This window comes from Octodon degus, unplaced genomic scaffold (genome assembly GCF_000260255.1).
Source record: "Octodon degus isolate 3935 unplaced genomic scaffold, OctDeg1.0 scaffold00011, whole genome shotgun sequence".
Classification (NCBI taxonomy): domain Eukaryota; kingdom Metazoa; phylum Chordata; class Mammalia; order Rodentia; family Octodontidae; genus Octodon; species Octodon degus.
This window is the reverse complement of record NW_004524587.1, coordinates 15,597,533-15,615,048: the sequence shown is the minus strand read 5'-3', so window position 1 is coordinate 15,615,048 and position 17,516 is coordinate 15,597,533. Positions and strand designations below refer to the sequence as shown.

The window sequence follows — 17,516 nt, the reverse complement described above, 5'->3', positions numbered from 1 at the left end:
TTCTTTCTCCCTCAAATTGACAGCTGCAGTCATGTCTGTTGCTTCAAAAAATAGACTCAGCGACTCCAGGTTTGAAGAGAGAGTCCCTGGTGTCTCAAAAACACCTTCAAAGGATGCTACAAAAGACCAAGGCAGAAGAAGGGTGGCAGCCACGCTCATTCTGCTTGCTACTGGCTTCCTGAAACCTCTGCCTAATCAATGCCACTCCTTGTGGTCTCAACCTTTTCTGGCCATCCATGGCCCCACCTCCTTCCTGCTGGGTTCAAACTCTGACCTCGGCCACACTGCAGCGAGGCTGCCTGTGGGCAAAACAGAGTGGAGCTCCAGCAGGACAGAACACGCAGGCAAACTGATCATGCAGCTGTGCAGGCTTCCTACCCTGCTGAGTGCTGTGGCCTGTGGACTCTTAATCCTTCTAGCTCCGGGCCAAGGTGAGAGTCTTGCAGAAGATCACAGGTACTGGGGACGCATGTTCTAAAGTGTGCAGAAGCCTGAGGCAGAAGGACAGGGGAACTGAGGTGAGAGAGAATTGTAGGGAAGGAAGAGATGGGAGGCGGCAGTGGACTGTGTGGGCAACGTGTTGTTCAGATGCTCTAAACCAAGCTTTCAGAAAGGACCCTGGAAGCAAGGACTATCAGAGTTGCCTGAGGACACCCAACACCAAAGAGCAAGCTGGTATGAGTCGTGCAGAGGAGCACAGGACAGTCAGCACACTTCTTCTGGCCGAGGAGCTGGGAATGGGGTCCTTTCCTTCCTGAACGCATGGCTGTGGCTGTGGCTGCTGATGGCCCTTGGGTGTAACAATAATGAAAGCAGTGTCTTCTTCTGTCCTTTGCCCTTAAGTGTGACACCCCTGCAGCCAGAGGAGGGCCCAGGCATTGACAGCTGGAAATATAATAGGTATCGAGGGACACAGAAGCCCTTGGGCATCGCACTGCAAAGGTGAACTGAGACTCCTGGGTCCCTTCACTCCACGCACTTGATTTGAGGCAAAGGTGTGCACTGGCTTCTTCTCATTATTCTTTGCTCTTTCCTTTCTGTTCCTTTCCTGTTCTCTTTCCCTTTCTCTTTTGTTTCTTTTCTTGCTTTCTTTTTTCTTTTTGAGACAGGGTTTCACTATGACTGTGCATTTTAGGCTGGCCTTGAACTCACTTTATAGCCCAGACTAGCCTTGAACTTGCAGTGATCTTCCTACCTCGGGCTCCTGAGTGCGGAGATTATAGTACATGCCGCCACACCTGGTTTCACATATTGGTTTCAAGGGCAAAGCTAATTAGCCCTATCACAAAGAAGTAGTCTTAGACTCCTTATCAGGAGCTGATGCCAGGAGTGCTCTATGCGCTGGGTGTGTTTGCAGCTTTTGACCTTCTGAATCAAAGGCTCCTGGTGTGGGACCTAAGCGTATGTCCTACCCTTGCCCAGTGCAATCTGCCTCAAAGAATCTGCATTACCTTACCACCATGACCCACCAGGCCAGGCTACTTTCCTTGTCTGCTTTTGACTTTACTTCTCAAGGGAACCATGATTTACAACTGGAAGATCTGCCCAACCACCACCAGGGCTTCTGACTAAAGTCTGTGGGTTGGATTTATGTTCATTCAGTATCACTGAGAAGCCATAAGATAGCATGGGACAAGGGCCTACTCTTTCTGGGGGCATTTACATTGGGCTTTCAACAAGAGCATGAAGAACAAAATGTCTTCTACATTGTGTGTAGAACTGTACGCAACAATATAGGTGTGCACACATCTTTGACTTTCACCTTACTGGTCACTAACTCAGGCCTTTTTGGTCCAGGTTTCCCCCTCCTGACATGGGGGCAGCACTATATGTGACAGCTTCCTCTTCCAGGGTTAGCACTGTAGATGCGCCCTGATCCCCAGCAGACACACTGCAGTGGCTTTGTCCTGTGCTACAATAAGCACCATGAGTCAGAGTGTGGTGGCCACAGTGTATTACGTGGACAGAGGCCAGCTGGCAAGGGATCATGTGTAAGCTGAGAGAAGTGCATCTTTTACATGGAAAGACCTTGCTAAACTGTCCTTCCTGCTCCCTGTGAATGTCTGACCTCCTGTCCTCAGCTGTACCAGGTGACATCAGCTATGTTGGTCCAGGTGGATCTGACCGGGAAGGGAGCAGTAACTTCCCATCAAGCTCTGAGGTGTTTAACTCTTTCATATGGAATAAGATGTGCTGCATTCTGCAGAGAAAGAAACTGTAAGAGCAGGAGGGCGGGGCCCAGGAAATGCCATCTCTTAGAGATGACAGCAGCAGGGAATCCCTGAGCCTGAGTTGACATCTCCTTGCATCCTGAGGCCCAGGGAGGGACAAAGCTGACTCAGTGATGCACAGAAGTGGTCTGAGGTAGAGATTTAACACTGTGCCCACCATCCATTTTCAACAGCCATCAGCACTTGCACAACTGAGTTTTATCTCAGTTTGATCTTCTGTGAGAATCAAGGCTTCCCCCCTTTCAGCCTCAGACAGCTCATGCATTTTAGGAACAGTGATAGGTGTGTATTTCTTTTCTACCACTGCTCACCATTCCACACCCAACACAGAAGCTGCTTTATTACATCCTTGCACTTCGAGTGTGAGATCCCTGAAGATGGGAGACTTCAGTCAATTTCCAGTCCTCCCAGTGCCTCAGACATGGCACCATTAGTGCAAGCTCCATTCTCACCAGACCAGCATGTGCAGCACTTGTTGGGTAGGTCTGGGCCTCAGTATTGGTTTGAAGCTCCAGTGAGCATAGTGGGCCCCACTGAATGTACTGAGCCAGATCCTTCGTCAGTACCTTATGGATAGGGGAGAGTGTATCAGTTCAGGACATGTGTAAGGACAGTGATTATGGCTCAGGATCCTTTGACTTTGCTGACTCAGGGTGGCACGGAGGTCACAGCCCCTCAGCGTGGGAGGGAGCTGCACTGTAGACCCAACCCTCATGTGCTTCTTTTCAACCCCAGCCCAGGATCTTGCCAGCCCCATCCGGAACACAAGCACAGGGCTGGTGCGGGGCAGCCTTGTCCAAGTGCAGGGCACCGCTTCGGAGGTCTACACCTTCCTGGGAATTCCCTTTGCCAAGCCACCGGTAGGACCACTGCGATTTGCAGCCCCTGAAGCCCCTGAGGCCTGGAGTGGTGTGAGGAATGGGACCTCCCACCCTCCCATGTAAGTTTTCTGGGAAGCTGAGGAGATGCAAGCCCTGGGGAGGGTTCAGGTGCTCTGAGCTCTGGCTGGTCGCAGTCATTTTCAACCCCACATGCAGGTTTTTTCCCTGCCTTTGGGGATTTCCACAACGAGTGTGGGAGGCTGCAGACAATATCGAAACTTTGACAGGTCTTGGGCTTGGGCCTGCAAGTCCAAGGACATTAGCTCCCATTCTACAAAAGAGGAGCAGAGACTGTTTCTTTCCTCACTTGTGTTATGCCTAGAGTTTTGTGCCACCAGGGAAGCTGCTTCTGGGACAGGCTTCGGTGTGTTCTGTGCATTTTTCAGAAACTCTAACTGAAACGTGAGATATGTCTGATGGCTCAGGAAGGTGTCAGTGGTGGCTCCTCGGAGACCCTACTTCACACTCACTGTGCCTGTTGATGGGGTCAGGTGCCAGAGGCCAAGGCAAAAGTGTATGGTGTTACAGTTGGAGATTTCTTGGGTGGGATGAGTTTCCTTCACTGTCTAGTCTTAGAATGAAGAACATGCCACTACTTTTCTTTGATAAAGACCCCTGCAACCCTTTGGTGTGGGCCTCTCCTCTGTTTCTGAACCAGATGGTTATAGAGATACATGGTGCACTTCAACACCTACAGCCATTTGTTCCCATAATGGTACCAATTGGTCATGATTTTTCCAATCTCAGGATGAGTAGGATCCAAGGCTCCACCAAACTTGAGTCCTCCCTGGAAGTCTACGCTTCCTCCTAGGCTCCCCAGGGTCTGCTGCCTGTGCCTTGATGGACAGGAACCTGAGAGAAAGTTTATTGTGAAGAGATCATAATGGGCAGCAGAGCACTGAGCGTTGGAACCAAGTCAGAGCACAGAGTCTGATTTTGACCACTGCACAACTCCTTGACTAATTGCCATTTTCTCCAGGTGTCTTCAAGTTTCTGACATAATAACTGCACAAGTTCAGGTGCTGCTAGATGTGACTGCGCCTCTCTTCAGCATGTCTGAGGACTGCTTATACCTGAACATCTATACACCAACCAATGCCCGTGAAGATTCTAAACTGCCTGTGAGTATCAGGCTATTGTCAGCTGGGAAATGGGAAAATATTTCTCCTGCAAGACTAGAAGGATCAGTGGCACAACACTTAACTAGGAGGTGCATGTCTCCAAGTAAGAGACTGAGAGTCACACATACATGGGTGCACACACACACACACACACACACACACACACACACACACACACCAGAAGGTGAAAAAGATTGGAAAGAAAAGGATCAGCCTGGGTTCTGGGACAGTGTAGACCTTGATGAGAAACCTCTCCCTATGGGGTCCCAGAAAGCTTTCTAATCTAGTGTGTGCCACCTACTACCTGGGGTAATGGGACCCTTGATGTTGCTGGAGATCAGCTTTGTCCCCAGGAATATACATTAGGTCTCAGGAACTGTAGTTTAGAAAGAAAAAGCTTGTACTTTCCATTTGTGAAGGCTCTGAGTGGTACAGTCAGACTGGCATCCATGAGGTAAGTGGGAAAATCTGAGAGCCCTGGTCTAGAAAATTGAAATTTGGGCCATCACCCTTAGCTCAGATGATGAGATCCACTAGACTTCTGCCTACATGGGTTGCTGTACAGAGTCAAAGCAATAATCTACGTGTAGCTCAGGTGAGTGTGAGCTGGGTAAGAGTCATGTGATATTTGTGTTGATTTCCCCAGGTAATGGTATGGATCCATGGTGGTGCACTGGTTACAGGCATGGCTTCTGTGTATGATGGATCCATTCTGACGGCTTCTGAGAACGTGGTGGTGGTCACTATCCAGTATCGCCTGGGTGTTCTGGGTTTCTTCTCGTGAGTGTGGCCAGAGTGGGAAATGTGGTTGGAACTTACACTTGACCAGTGCATAATCCCTGTCCCTGCCTCCTCTAGCACTGGAGACCAGCATGCCCCTGGCAACTGGGGCTACCTGGACCAAGTGGCCGCCCTCCACTGGGTGCAAGAGAATATCGCCAACTTTGGAGGCAACCCTGCCCGTGTCACCATTTTTGGCGAGTCAGCAGGTGGAACAAGTGTGTCTGCCCTTGTCATTTCCCCCATGGCCAGAGGACTCTTCCATGGTGCCATCATGGAAAGTGGTGTGGTTGTGCTTCCAGGCCTCTTCTCCAATTCGTCTAAGGAAATCTTAACAGTGAGTGTCTTTAACCTCCCCATTCCAGGCTGCCTCCCTCTAGAGCCTCTGGTGCTGTTTTTTAAGTAGGGACAACACATAATATTGAGGGACCTTGGGAACTGCTGGCTTCCATGTATTGCTGAGGGTCTAAGCAACAGAATGCACACAGCTGTGCCTTGCCCAGGCTGAGTGCATTCTGCTGCTGGAAACTTGTACCTGGCCTACCCATTAGGGGCAAAGCCACATCAGCAGGAGGATGGCACCCATGGCCAGACCTTTGAGAAGCAAGGAAGTTGGAACCATTTCATACCTGCACCCTTCCACACAGGATATCCCTGAAAACTTGGGGGTCATTTGGACTCAATGTGTTTCTGGGCACACTCTTTTCCTTGCCTGAGAGAGTGAGCCAGCCTCTATATCCATTTGCAGAAAGTGGCCAGCCTGTCTGCCTGTGGGCAGGTCAACTCAGAGGCCCTGGTGAAATGCCTGCGGGGCAAGAGTGAAGAGGAAATGCTGGCTATTACCAAGGTCAGGCTGAGCATCCCCAGTTGTGGAGGTGGGGCTCATGATGTGTAGGAGAATCATTTCCTACCTCTGGACTAGTTATCTTTTTCTTCGTGACCTCACAGTTCTCATCAGAAATAAAGCCTGAGACATTATAATCCCCAGCCCTGGGGCTGGGCCTAAGTTTTAAAAGAATGGAGGTAACTTGTTGGGCATGAGAAAACATGTCATTATGACCTTGATCACTGACCTTGAATACTCCACCAGAACTTCAAGATCATTGCTGCCGTAACGGATGGAACCTTCCTGCCCCGACACCCACGGGAGCTGCTGGCTTCTGCTGATTTTCGACCTGTCCCTAGCATCATTGGTGTCAACAATGATGAGTGTGGCTGGATCCTTGCTACGGTGAGGCCCAGTATTCTGGGAGTCTGATCAGGATGCAAGGGTTCTTAGGACTACACTGATACAGGTCTGTCCCACATACAACTCCATACTTCATTTCTCTTATGTCTAGTATCTGGAATTCCCTGGCAGTGTGAATGAAATGGACAGAATGACTGTACAGGCTACACTGCTAAATATCTCAGCAGTTATGGTGAGCTTCATGGTTTCCTTCTCCAATGGAGATGACTCCCCAGATTCCTGGCCTGGTAGCCACCTCCACAAAGGCTGAAGTATATCTGTATCTATGGGTGGGGTACCCCTCTACCTGATCATTTCTAACATTTCCTGTCCCAATTCAAGCTCCATCTCCCTACTTTGATCTGGTGTCTATCTCTTCCCTGGAGCCTGCCTAACCTGATTCTCCATGCTCCCCCTGAGCTAGAAGTTCCCTACGAAGTTTGGTGACCTGGTGATGGAAGAATACATGGGAAACAATGAGGACCCAAAGACTCTGAAACTTCAGTTCTTGGAGATGATGGGAGACTTCATGTTCGCGATCCCTGCGCTTCAAGTAGCACATAATCAGCGTGAGTTCACTTGTAATTGAGGTCTTACTGCCTAGGCTCCAGCTCAGATCCAGTCCAGGTCTGGCCTTTTGTTTTTATCAATCTTCTGGTACCAGGCAGTTGATGTCTCTGTACTCAGTAAATCCTCAGATTGAAATCTGGGCAAAGAAAAATGCTGGAGATATCACATGTTTCTATTTCAATATGTATTATGAAACCATATTGACAGAAACAGGATAATATTGGACAAAAATAGACACAGAGATCGGTAGTATAGAATGGAAGACACATAAATAAGTTCCAACTAACTATATCCATCTGATTCTTGAGAAAGGAGTTAAAAGCATATGTTTGGGAAAAGACAGCTCCTGTAAGAAATGGTACTCACAGACTGGGTGTGGTTGAAAGTCCTGTAATCCCAGTGCTCAGGAGGCTAAAAACAGGAGGATCACTATGAGTCCAATCTGTATAGTGAGACTCTGTAGACCCTGTACTAAAAAAAAAAGAAAGAAAGAAAGAAAGAAAAGAAATATTACGGAGAATCCGGAATACCAATAAGTAGATAATAGATAGCAGATCCTTCTTTATCTCTCATCTACAAAAGTCAACTCAAAATGAATCAAGGACCTTAGTTTAAGATCTCAAAACCTGAAACTCCTACGAAAAACATAAAATTCATAGGCCTAGTCCACTCTCCACTGGCTGAATGGAATTCCAACATCACAGCAAATAATAGCAAGAATCAATACATGGGACAGCATTCAATTGAAGAACTTCTGCACAGTAAAGGAAACAATCAACAGAGTGAAGGGACAGCCTATAGGATGGCAGACTACCTTTGCAGGTAGAGGTTCCAAAGAGATTAATATTAAGAATATAAGAGAACTCAAAACTATTACAGCACTGTAACACAGGCACAATATAAAACCAATGCACAGACAACCCAATTGCTAATTCAAAATGAATTGAGAGACTCTTCTGAAAAGAGGTACAACTGCGCATAGTGGTGCACTTCTATAATCATAGCTCTCATAATGCTGGACTACTTTTTAAATTCAAGGACAGCCTGAACTACATACATAGAGAGGCTGTATTTAAAAATTCATAAAACAAAAGCAAAAAACCAAAGAGCAGGTAGAGATATTCAGAGAGCGCATGAAAACCAATGAACACTTTTAATCATCAAAGAAATGCAAATCATGTCTTCACTGAGATTCTGTTTCCCCTGAATCAGGATGGTGTCATCAGCCAACCATCATGTCACATGTCTGTAATCTCAGTCTTCTGGGAGGCCGAAGCAGGAGGATTGCAAGTTCAAACCCAGCCTGGGGAGCTAAGCCAGACTGTCTCAAAATAGAAATTTCAAAAAGTCCTGGAGATGTAGCTCAGTACAAAAGCCTTGGGTTCACTACAAAGTATTGCTAAATAAACAGTTGATTGGCTTCTGTAGACTTGGCAAGCTAGAGGTTGAGTTCAGGTAAAGACTAGACAAGACAGAGAAGCCTAGACAAATATGGTTAAGGTGAAGATCTTTGCAATCAGTAAAGGAATTTGTAGAGGAGTAAAACCAGCAGGAGATCACAGCTTCTTGTTGATCTAGCATTGAGACAACTGGAAATGAATAACAGCTTCAGTCTGAGCATGAGGAAAGCAGAGTAGTCTCTGAGGCACAGCAGCAACCTCCACCGGTGACAGTTTTCCCTCCCCAGCCACTCCCCTCTTTCTCCTGATTGTCCTCACCTCCTAGGCCTGACATATCTGATATTGTGGGGCAAGGTGGAAGCAGGCCTAGAGAGGGTGGCCACGCCAAGGATCCGCAGTCTCTAATGACAAAAGTACTGACAATGGGACCAAGGAGGAACAGCATTCAGAACAGAGCTCTTTGCTCCTCTATCATGATGATTAGAGAGCATAAATGTAATGCTTATGTTCAAGAAATGCAGAATTTCATCCAGCACTTCCCTCCGATTGTTAGGGTGCTGACTGAAGATGACATAGAGCACCCAGAAACAGGAGAAGCCATTGCCTGGTTCAAGGAGGTCCTAGAGTACACTGCCATTGGAGGCAAACACAAGTGGGGTTTGACGGTGCTGGTAGCATTCTGGGAGCTAGTGGAGCCAAGGAAACATGATGTAGACAGTCTGCAGCAGGCACTGACTGCACTGGTGTGTGGAACTGCTGCCAGCTTTCTTCCTGGGAACACATGATACAATGGATGTATCCCTTACATGGAGGGGACAGGTCTGCTGGTATTGGAAGCCAGGAACAGTATTAGATGCTGTCAATGATGCTTTCTTTTTGGAAGCATATATTCACCACCTGCTGAAGTTCCACTGTTGGGAGCAGCCCTACTACCTGAACCTGCTTGAGCTCCTGCTGCAGACTGTCTATCAGATAGAGGTCGGGCAGACTCTGGATGTCATCATAGCCCCCCAGGACCGTGTGGATCTCAGCAAACACTGACAAGCAGTACAGGTCTATTATCAAGTAGAAGACAGCTTTGTATTCCTTCTACCTGCCTGTTGCTGCTGCCATGTCCATGGCTAGCACTGGTGGGGAGAAGGAGCACAGCAAGGCCAGGAGGATCGTGATGGCAATGGGTGAGCTCTTCCAGATATAGGATGATTTCCTTGACTTCTTTAGGGTCCCCAGTGTGACCTGAAAGATTGGCACTGACATCCAGCATAATAAATGCATCTGGCTGGTGGTTCAGTGTCTGCAGCTAGACATTCTGGAGCAGCACCAGATCTTGCAGAAGGATGCAGAGAAAGTAGCCAGGGTGAAGACGCTGTATGAGGAGCTGGATCTGCTGGCTGTGTTCTCGTGGTAGGAGAAAGACAGCTACAGCCACCTCATGAGCCTCATCCAGCAGTGCACTGCTCCACTCCATCCAGCCATTGTCCTGGCACTGGCAAACAAGCTCTACAAGGGGAAAAATGAACTGGAGACCACAAGGGAGTCAGGGTCTTAATAAATTATCATGTAACTCTAAAAAAAAAAAATACTGACAACAAATGACTCCCAAAAAGTGCCACAGAGGCTGAACACCCTGTTGGAACAGGAGGTGAACTGTCTGCTGAAGGTCTGTGCCTCGAGACTCACTGAATTTGCACATGATAATGGCCTCATAATGACTGCAAAACCAAGGGATTTTGAAGTAAATGATCTTCTTAGTCTAATTCAGTTCTTTGGCTTTCATTTGACAAGACATTTTCTTTAGCTGCCAATGTACTGAAGCAACCTTTGAAGGTACAGCCCAGGCACTTTGGGCATATTGGACTAGCTGCTTTTATTTGGCTATAAAATCAATAGAAGAGGAAAGAAATGTCCCATTGGTGAATGATTTGATCAGAACAAGTCTGTATAGGTTCATGGTTTCAGATTTGACTTAGATGGAAAAGACTGTATTGGAGAAAGTATGTTGGAAACTCAAGGCTACAACTGCCTTTCAATTTCTACAACATTGTTATTCACTCATTCAAGAGAACCTACCATTGGAAAGGGAAAAAAAAAGCATTAAATTTTGGAAGACTAGAAGTGAAGCCTAAGCATGTCGCTGAGGTTCATATGTTTTATTTTTTTTTTTTTGTGGAACCAGGGATTGAACTCAGGCCCTTGCGCTTGCCAGGCAAGTACTTATTCTACTGAGCCATTTTCCTGGCAACCGAGGTTCATATGTTTTAAAGGAAAGCCTTCTGTGTTGTCCTTCTGTATCACCGCATTTGTGATCCAAGCACAGAGGCGTGTAGAGTTAACAGAAGCAGTAGAATGTCTCCAGCAACAATCCAAGGTAAATGGCAGAGATCTGACCCTTTGGCAAGAGCTTGTATCCAAGCATTTAACTGAATATCCATCAAGCAAGTGTTCAGAGCCAAATGTTCAGAAGTCAAAGTGCATTGTATCTGGGTGTATGACACGGCAACTAAAGCATAGAAGCTTAGTTACTATAGAATAACTCACCTCCCAACAATCCCTGAAACAGTTCCTTAATTGATAAATTTGGATATTTTTCTCTGTATGAAGAATTTTTTTCTACAATTGAAGTGTTGAAATATTACCTTCAAAATAAACCATCTGGACTTGGAAATCAAGAGGGAAAAATAACATCACCAATGTAGTCACTCTTGAAGACGTTTACTCTGCATGAGGTACAACACTGTAAGGAAAGGAGTTAGCCAGTCTCTGATATATATGTTAACCATTACATTAAATTGGCAGGTTAGAAAACAACATCCTCTTTAGTAACCTGAATTTATTTTTATTAATTTTATTGATAAATAAATAGCAATGAGACAGTTTCAAAACCGATTAATAGGACCATTTCAATAATTAATACATTGCATATTGTTGTCTTCTTAGTGGTTGTTCATAGAACAAGATGCAGACATGATATCCTATCCAAACAGTATTAGTACAAATCTTTCTTCTCATTGAATTAAGAGAAAGTAGCTGTATATCTATCCTAACCATTTTGTATATCCAGATACAAAGTGGTCCTTCATTTAGTATAATAACGAGGTATGAAAAGTAAAGCCATAGTAATAGGCTGAGCTGTAAAGGGCTCAAGTCAACAACTTCTGACATTGCCAGTCCTACAGATAACCCACTGCTATTATGGACTCTATTGGATTATTTTGCTGAATTCACACATCTATTATATTTACATGGCAGAGATGGTTACCCACCTCTGACAAAAGTAACCTGTATTTTAAAATAGCCCTGGAGTAGTGTTTTTTAATTGCACACTTTACTATACATAGTCCCATTCACTAACTCATTTAAAGTCACCACAGGACCAAAAGTTCGACCCATATGTTAGCTAATTTGAGACTGTTAGCTTGTAAACAGTATCATTATGCACTTGAATAGTATATCTAAAGAAAAAGTGATACAGAGCAGGTGATTTACCGAGTTTCTGAAAATTGCCAATATGTGTCAACATATTGCTATTGCAATCAGAATACTAGAAAGTGATTATAGTCCTAAAAATTCTGTATGTTCTTGCCATCTGAATTTATTAACTTACAGTAATAATTTTTTCCTACTCAAAACTAAATGTCGGTATTTAACCCATCTACATGTGATTAAGAAACAGGTATAAAAGTTTTCTTTTAACACCTAGGAGCATTTAAACCAGCTTTCGATCAGCTGAGGTTTTGTTCTTCACATAAATAGTGGTATTGTCACAACAACGACAACAATAAAAACATTTCTTGGAAGCCTTTATATGCAACCCTGAACTATGGATTCCATCATGTTATGTTTAGGTTATGAAGCTTCAGACCATTCCAACCAGATCAGCATGCTGTTCTCCAATTGGTGTAACTGCCTAGCTAATACAATGCTGCCGTAGGATGATTATTTTTGAAGTCATCGGTAAAGCTAAAGACATAAGTGTGAAATACTTAACACAAGCCTGAGAAGGTGAACTGTGAATCTTCATTTCTAGCATTAACCTAATTTCTATGTTGAATCAATATATTATATTTAGGTGATGTTGAAAATGACAGCCCAACCTGGTTTAAATGTTAAGTTTTAAATTGCAAGGTTTACATGAAAACCAACATTTCACACATGCACTTTTTAAAGTCATGATAAGGGTCATAGTCTAGATAATGCAATGATCACTTGATGCCCACGAAGGTAATTATATAATTCAGATGACAATGCTATTGCTGTATGGATATTGCATTTAAATATAAAGACATTTTTTGTTAAGCCAAAATACAGACTTACTAAATTTGGTGTATTCATTGAGCTATTCTTAATATTTCTTCTAAAAAGCAAGTTATATTTATATCAATGATAAAAATTTCAATATAGAATATACTTCCTAAGTCTAGTTCCTTTAAAAATGTTCTATTATATTATGTGGTAATTCAAATCAGTTATCACTCTGAAAATTTGCTTTACCCTACCTTCTGGTTAGATAAACTATTCCAGGTTTTTACTATGAATTGTTTCTATAAAATTGACATTGTTAAAAAAACTGACATTATTCCTGTTTTCCATTTTTGTTCTTTTCAAAGTAAAAGAATATACTTCCACAAACGTATTACTGCGTTTTAAGAGAAGTAAGTAGGCATCTCCATAATTATCTCATATTATCGCTGAGCTAGTGTTTGAACTTCTGCATGTGATCCAGAGAATGCAAGGAGATTTTTTTTTATTGTTAGTGTTGTGAAAGCCCGAAGCCTGAGTCTATCCAGAAAGAATGGAATCAACTTTGATATCATGTAACAGATAATGAAGCATTGAACAGTAAACCAAAGAACCATGGTTTATTCTACCTTTAACTTTTTGTAAGCCATGTTTTATGGATAACTTCAGTTTTATCAAAGGCTGGATATATTTCAATATTTTGAGAACATCAGTATTAATTTGAAGTTAGCAGAGGTAACCTAATCAACTACCATTACGTGTGGTACTAAAAGATATACATTTCAATAAAATTATTCAAATGCAAATACAAGTACAAATAATAATAATGACAATACTAATAATGTAGCAAAGAGAAAGAAGAACAGCTCCAGGAATGAAGAAGCCCACAGGAGAGTTAACACTCACTGAAGACAGCGCAGGGAAGAGAGGAAGGCAGTCTGGAACCTTATCTCAAAGCACTTAACAATAAACAAATATACAAAGATCAAACATAAAAACAGTACCCTAGCAAATCCACTAAGTGCTGGTGCGAGGGCAGGAGAGCTGGGGGCACCTGTGCTCCTGCCTGCTGCTGGGAATGTGAATTAGTACAGGTGCTGTGGAAATCAATACGTAGGTTCCTCCAAAAACTGAAATAGAGCTAACACTTGACCCAAATATATATACCACTCCTTGGTAATGCCTGAAGGAGTTAACATCAGCATACAAGGGTGAGCAAAACAACAGTGGCTGCTTAAATTTTTAAAAAAATTAGGGCAATAAGGGACATATTACCAAGAATGATATGTTTGAATTAAGGGGAAGTCTGTTGGTTACTTTGAGGGGAATTAATGGCACTGTGTTTTCTACTGTAATAAGCTATTTTATTTTCTTGAGACAGGGTCTTACTATATTGTTCAGGCTAGTTTTGAACTATGTAACTCAAGCTGGCTTCAAACTCACAGAGACCCTCCTCATTCTGTCTCCTTCATGCTGGGATTACAAGCATGTGCCACCATGCCCCCGGTCAGAAATTCTTAAATGTAAACTTCATTATATTTATTGATCATAATGTGTACTGCAGCTAGCAGCATACTCACTTTTATTTATTTATACTCTTACATTTCACAATGGCTAAGCTGTGAAGAGCCCAGGTGCCCACCAGCAGATGAATGGCTAAAGCAGGAATGGCGCATGCACACAAGAGGCCATTGCTCAGCCAAACCAAGACTGAAATTCACATCATTTGTATGAAAACGGACAGAGCTAGAGATTGTCATGTTTGTAAGAAGACTGAGAAATTAAATACAGCATTGCCTGTTTGCTCCCATAGGAAGAATTGGGGACATAACAATAAAAATGAAAGAAAGAAGAGAGATGACTTGAAGGTAAAAGAGAGAACAGTACAGAAAGGAAGGGAATCCAGGATTAGACAAGGAAAGCCCGAGGGTCGTAACTGGAGGAAAATCATTAAAGTATGAAACCATTAGTTTATATAACGAACATGCACTAATGAAGCAATCCCCACAGCAAGGTGTAAGAGATAGATATTGTATAGGAGAGGAAGTTGAGGACAGCGGGATGCAGTGATTTGCCCAGATTTCTCTTCTGGGAAAGTTCAAGGTCATGACTTCTCCAAGGCCATTCCCATTGCTCCTGCCAAAACCTGGAGTTCCTGACACACAATCCAGCTAACTGCCAGTTTTGACCTAGGAAGAATGTCTCAAAAGATGAGGCCAGAGAGCTCCAGGAAAGGGTCATGTAGTCACAGCTTTTTCTCTTCCCCAGGCTCCCATGGTACCGTCTATTTCTATGAGTTCCAGCATCCTCCCAGCTTCTTCAAAAACAACAGGCCATCCTATGTGAAGGCTGACCATGGAGATGAGGTTCCCTTCGTTTTTGGTTCTACCTTCTGGGGCATTCCAGGTGAGTTCCTTGAAGGCCACACACAAGCACAGAGCTCTGGCTGGGCACCTGAGATGAGATTGCTCTCATGGTCTAAATGAGAAAACAGAGGCATAGACAGGAAATGTGGTCAGTATCTACAATGTTAAAGCTCAAAAGTTTATATTGGAATGAGAATCCAAGTCTACCCACACCAATCCATGTTCTTACTTTCAACTGTCCACACCGAACCATGGCCAATAGGGTGCAGAGTGAGGCTGTCTCAAAGGTGTACTGGTTTTGTGAAGGTCTTCCCATTTCCAAGAAGAAAGAACAGTAGTTCTGGAACAGGAATGATCCCAGGATCAATTCAGCTAAATGTTAGGTTAAAGAAGGAACATGAGGCTAGAGCAAGGCCTGCTATAGGGTGTGTGGGGGAGGCGGGAGCAGATTTGGGTACCAGTCAGGCTTCAGCCATGTGGTGCACATGGTACATGAACAGCAGCAGGTTGAGGTCAACCAGGACTGGTCCCCTGTCTTCTTTCTCTCTGCAGCGACGTTCACGGAGGAGGAGAAGCTCCTGAACAGTAGAATGATGAAGTATTGGGCCAACTTTGCCAGAAATGGGTGAGATGCTGTCCCTTCCTCAAGCTCCCTTGGGGACCTTAACCTATCAGGGATTCTCATGTCTGTGTTGACCTCAGAATATATATCTTAAATCACATGATAACCACCTCTGAGTACTATGGACCTACTGAGGAGCCTGGTCAGCACAGATCCCTCATGCCTGTCTCCCTGACCTGGAAGGTGGACCACACAGCTGTGGTTTAGTCACTCTCTGCCTCTGAGGGAGTAAAGAAACAGGACCAGGTGACCTCCTCACATGAAAGGGACTCTAGTGGATGGTCCTTTGTTTCCTGTATGTGGAATCTTCCTCATCAGTGGTCCCCTTGGCCTGTGTGACTTCCCTGCCTAACACCAGTCAGGGCACTAAGTGGTGCCTGAGCCGTGCGGGTCTCAGACTGACCTCTTCCTCCACTGGGTGGGTGTGTCTACAGGAACCCCAATGGCGAGAACCTTCCCTATTGGCCTGCACTGGACCAGGAGGAGCAGTACCTGCAGCTGGACCTCCAGCCTTCCGTGGGCCATGCCCTGAAGGCCTCTAGGCTGAAGTTCTGGACAGAGACGCTGCCTCGCGAGTTGGGGGCTGCCCAGGAGAACCAGGCAGGCCCTTTGTGGCCTGTACCCCTAAGTCTGCTGCTGTTTTCATTGAGTCTGCACACACTGTGAGGGCCATGCCTGCATGCTCTGTGTGATCACTGTGCAAGTGCCAAGAGGTTGACCTGGGAGGTATTTCTTCCAAGTACAATTAGGGTTCCAAAGAGCTACACATGTCTAGCGGAAGTGAGTCCTGTCCCGTCTCCCTGAGAGGCTTCCCATTGACCAGATGTGGCCTTGCAGAATTCTCTTTGAATTCTCCTGATTCCCTCTAAATTCTCCACGCTCCCTCATTGCCATGTGATTAATTTTTCCTCTCACCTCATTGTTGTCCCTCAACTTCTTTTGGACCCTCAAATAAAAGCCTGTCATATACTTTTGTCGCCTTGTACATGGAAGCCATTCTGTGGTCAATCTACCTGTTTGTTCTCTCAAAGAATTTTCTCTGGGTCATTAAAAGGCTTGTCCCAACCCTGGAATCCCAATTGTTCTACTTCCCCTGTCTCTGACCCACTTCCTTTCAAGGCACTGGTTTTCCAGGAAGAAAGTCTTCCCATCATCTGAATAGTGTACTAGTGAAAAGATAAAGATGCCTGTATTACCACCCCCCATGGACACCAGGTGGGAGACAAAGATTAGATTATTCCTGTGATGAAGAGCCATTCCTTCAGTGCCCCTTGACTGAGGCATGAACACTTCCGGTGTGTCCTGAAGGTGTGATACAGCGCTTGTTGCAATCATATATGTGTATGCTTTCATTTCTGCGAGTGCACAAAGCAGTCCCTCAACAGATGATCTTTTGATGTCTCTTATATTTTAGTGCTTATCTTAAGAGCTTTATTATAAAATAATTTATACACAGTTAAGTTCACCCATTTTAGCTGCATAGTTTTGTAAATGTAAGTAAATATCTGCAAAGATCAACCACCAGCACACCTCATCAAAATGCTTTTCCACTGCAAAAAGTTTCCTCTCGGCTCTGTACCTTCATCACTGCCCTTTAGCTTGCTCCCTGGCAACTTTCTAGCTGGCTTTTCTTGCTAGCCATTGCTTAGTTGGTAATATCATGTAAGAGGAGTCCTGGGTGACTGGCTCTGTCATTTGTCATGGATCTTAAGATTTAAGCAGAACTTCCTTCCTTCCATTGGTGGTGGCATTTCATGTGACGAGACCCCTCACATCTTGACTCCCCAGCATGACTGTGTCATTTCGCATTCTCACCAACCACAGGGCCAGTTCTGCCACAACCTCACTCGGATTTGGACTTGAGTTGTAAATTTGATTGTATTCAACGGACAGTGATATCACATTTCTAGAGCTTCCCTGTATGCTCTTTCTTTCTTTCTTTCTTTCTTTCTTTCTTTCTTTCTTTCTTTCTTTCTTTCTTTCCTTCCTTCCTTCCTTCCTTCCTTCCTTCCTTCCTTCCTTCCTTCCTTCCTTTCTTTCTTTCTTTCTTTCTTTCTTTCTTTCTTTCTTTCTTTCTT

At 44.5% G+C, this 17,516-nt stretch overlaps 1 protein-coding gene and 2 pseudogenes across 3 annotated transcripts in view; all 3 read left to right on the top strand.

The window, feature by feature from the left end:
• LOC101581730 (cocaine esterase-like) overlaps window positions 1-17,516 on the top strand; it is a 321,818-nt gene that overhangs the window by 71,678 nt on the left and 232,624 nt on the right. The window contains exon 1 of one of the 3 annotated variants that reach the window (XM_023709253.1): window positions 287-431. The exons of the other annotated variants lie outside the window; for them this stretch is intronic. Coding sequence (XP_023565021.1) covers window positions 356-431 — 76 coding nt within the window. The 5' untranslated portion in view covers window positions 287-355. Of the gene's footprint in view, window positions 1-286; window positions 432-17,516 lie in introns of those variants that run through there. 3 annotated transcript variants of the gene reach the window in all.
• Window positions 8,670-9,760, top strand: LOC105741413 (annotated as a pseudogene).
• LOC105741412 lies at window positions 9,791-10,885 on the top strand (annotated as a pseudogene).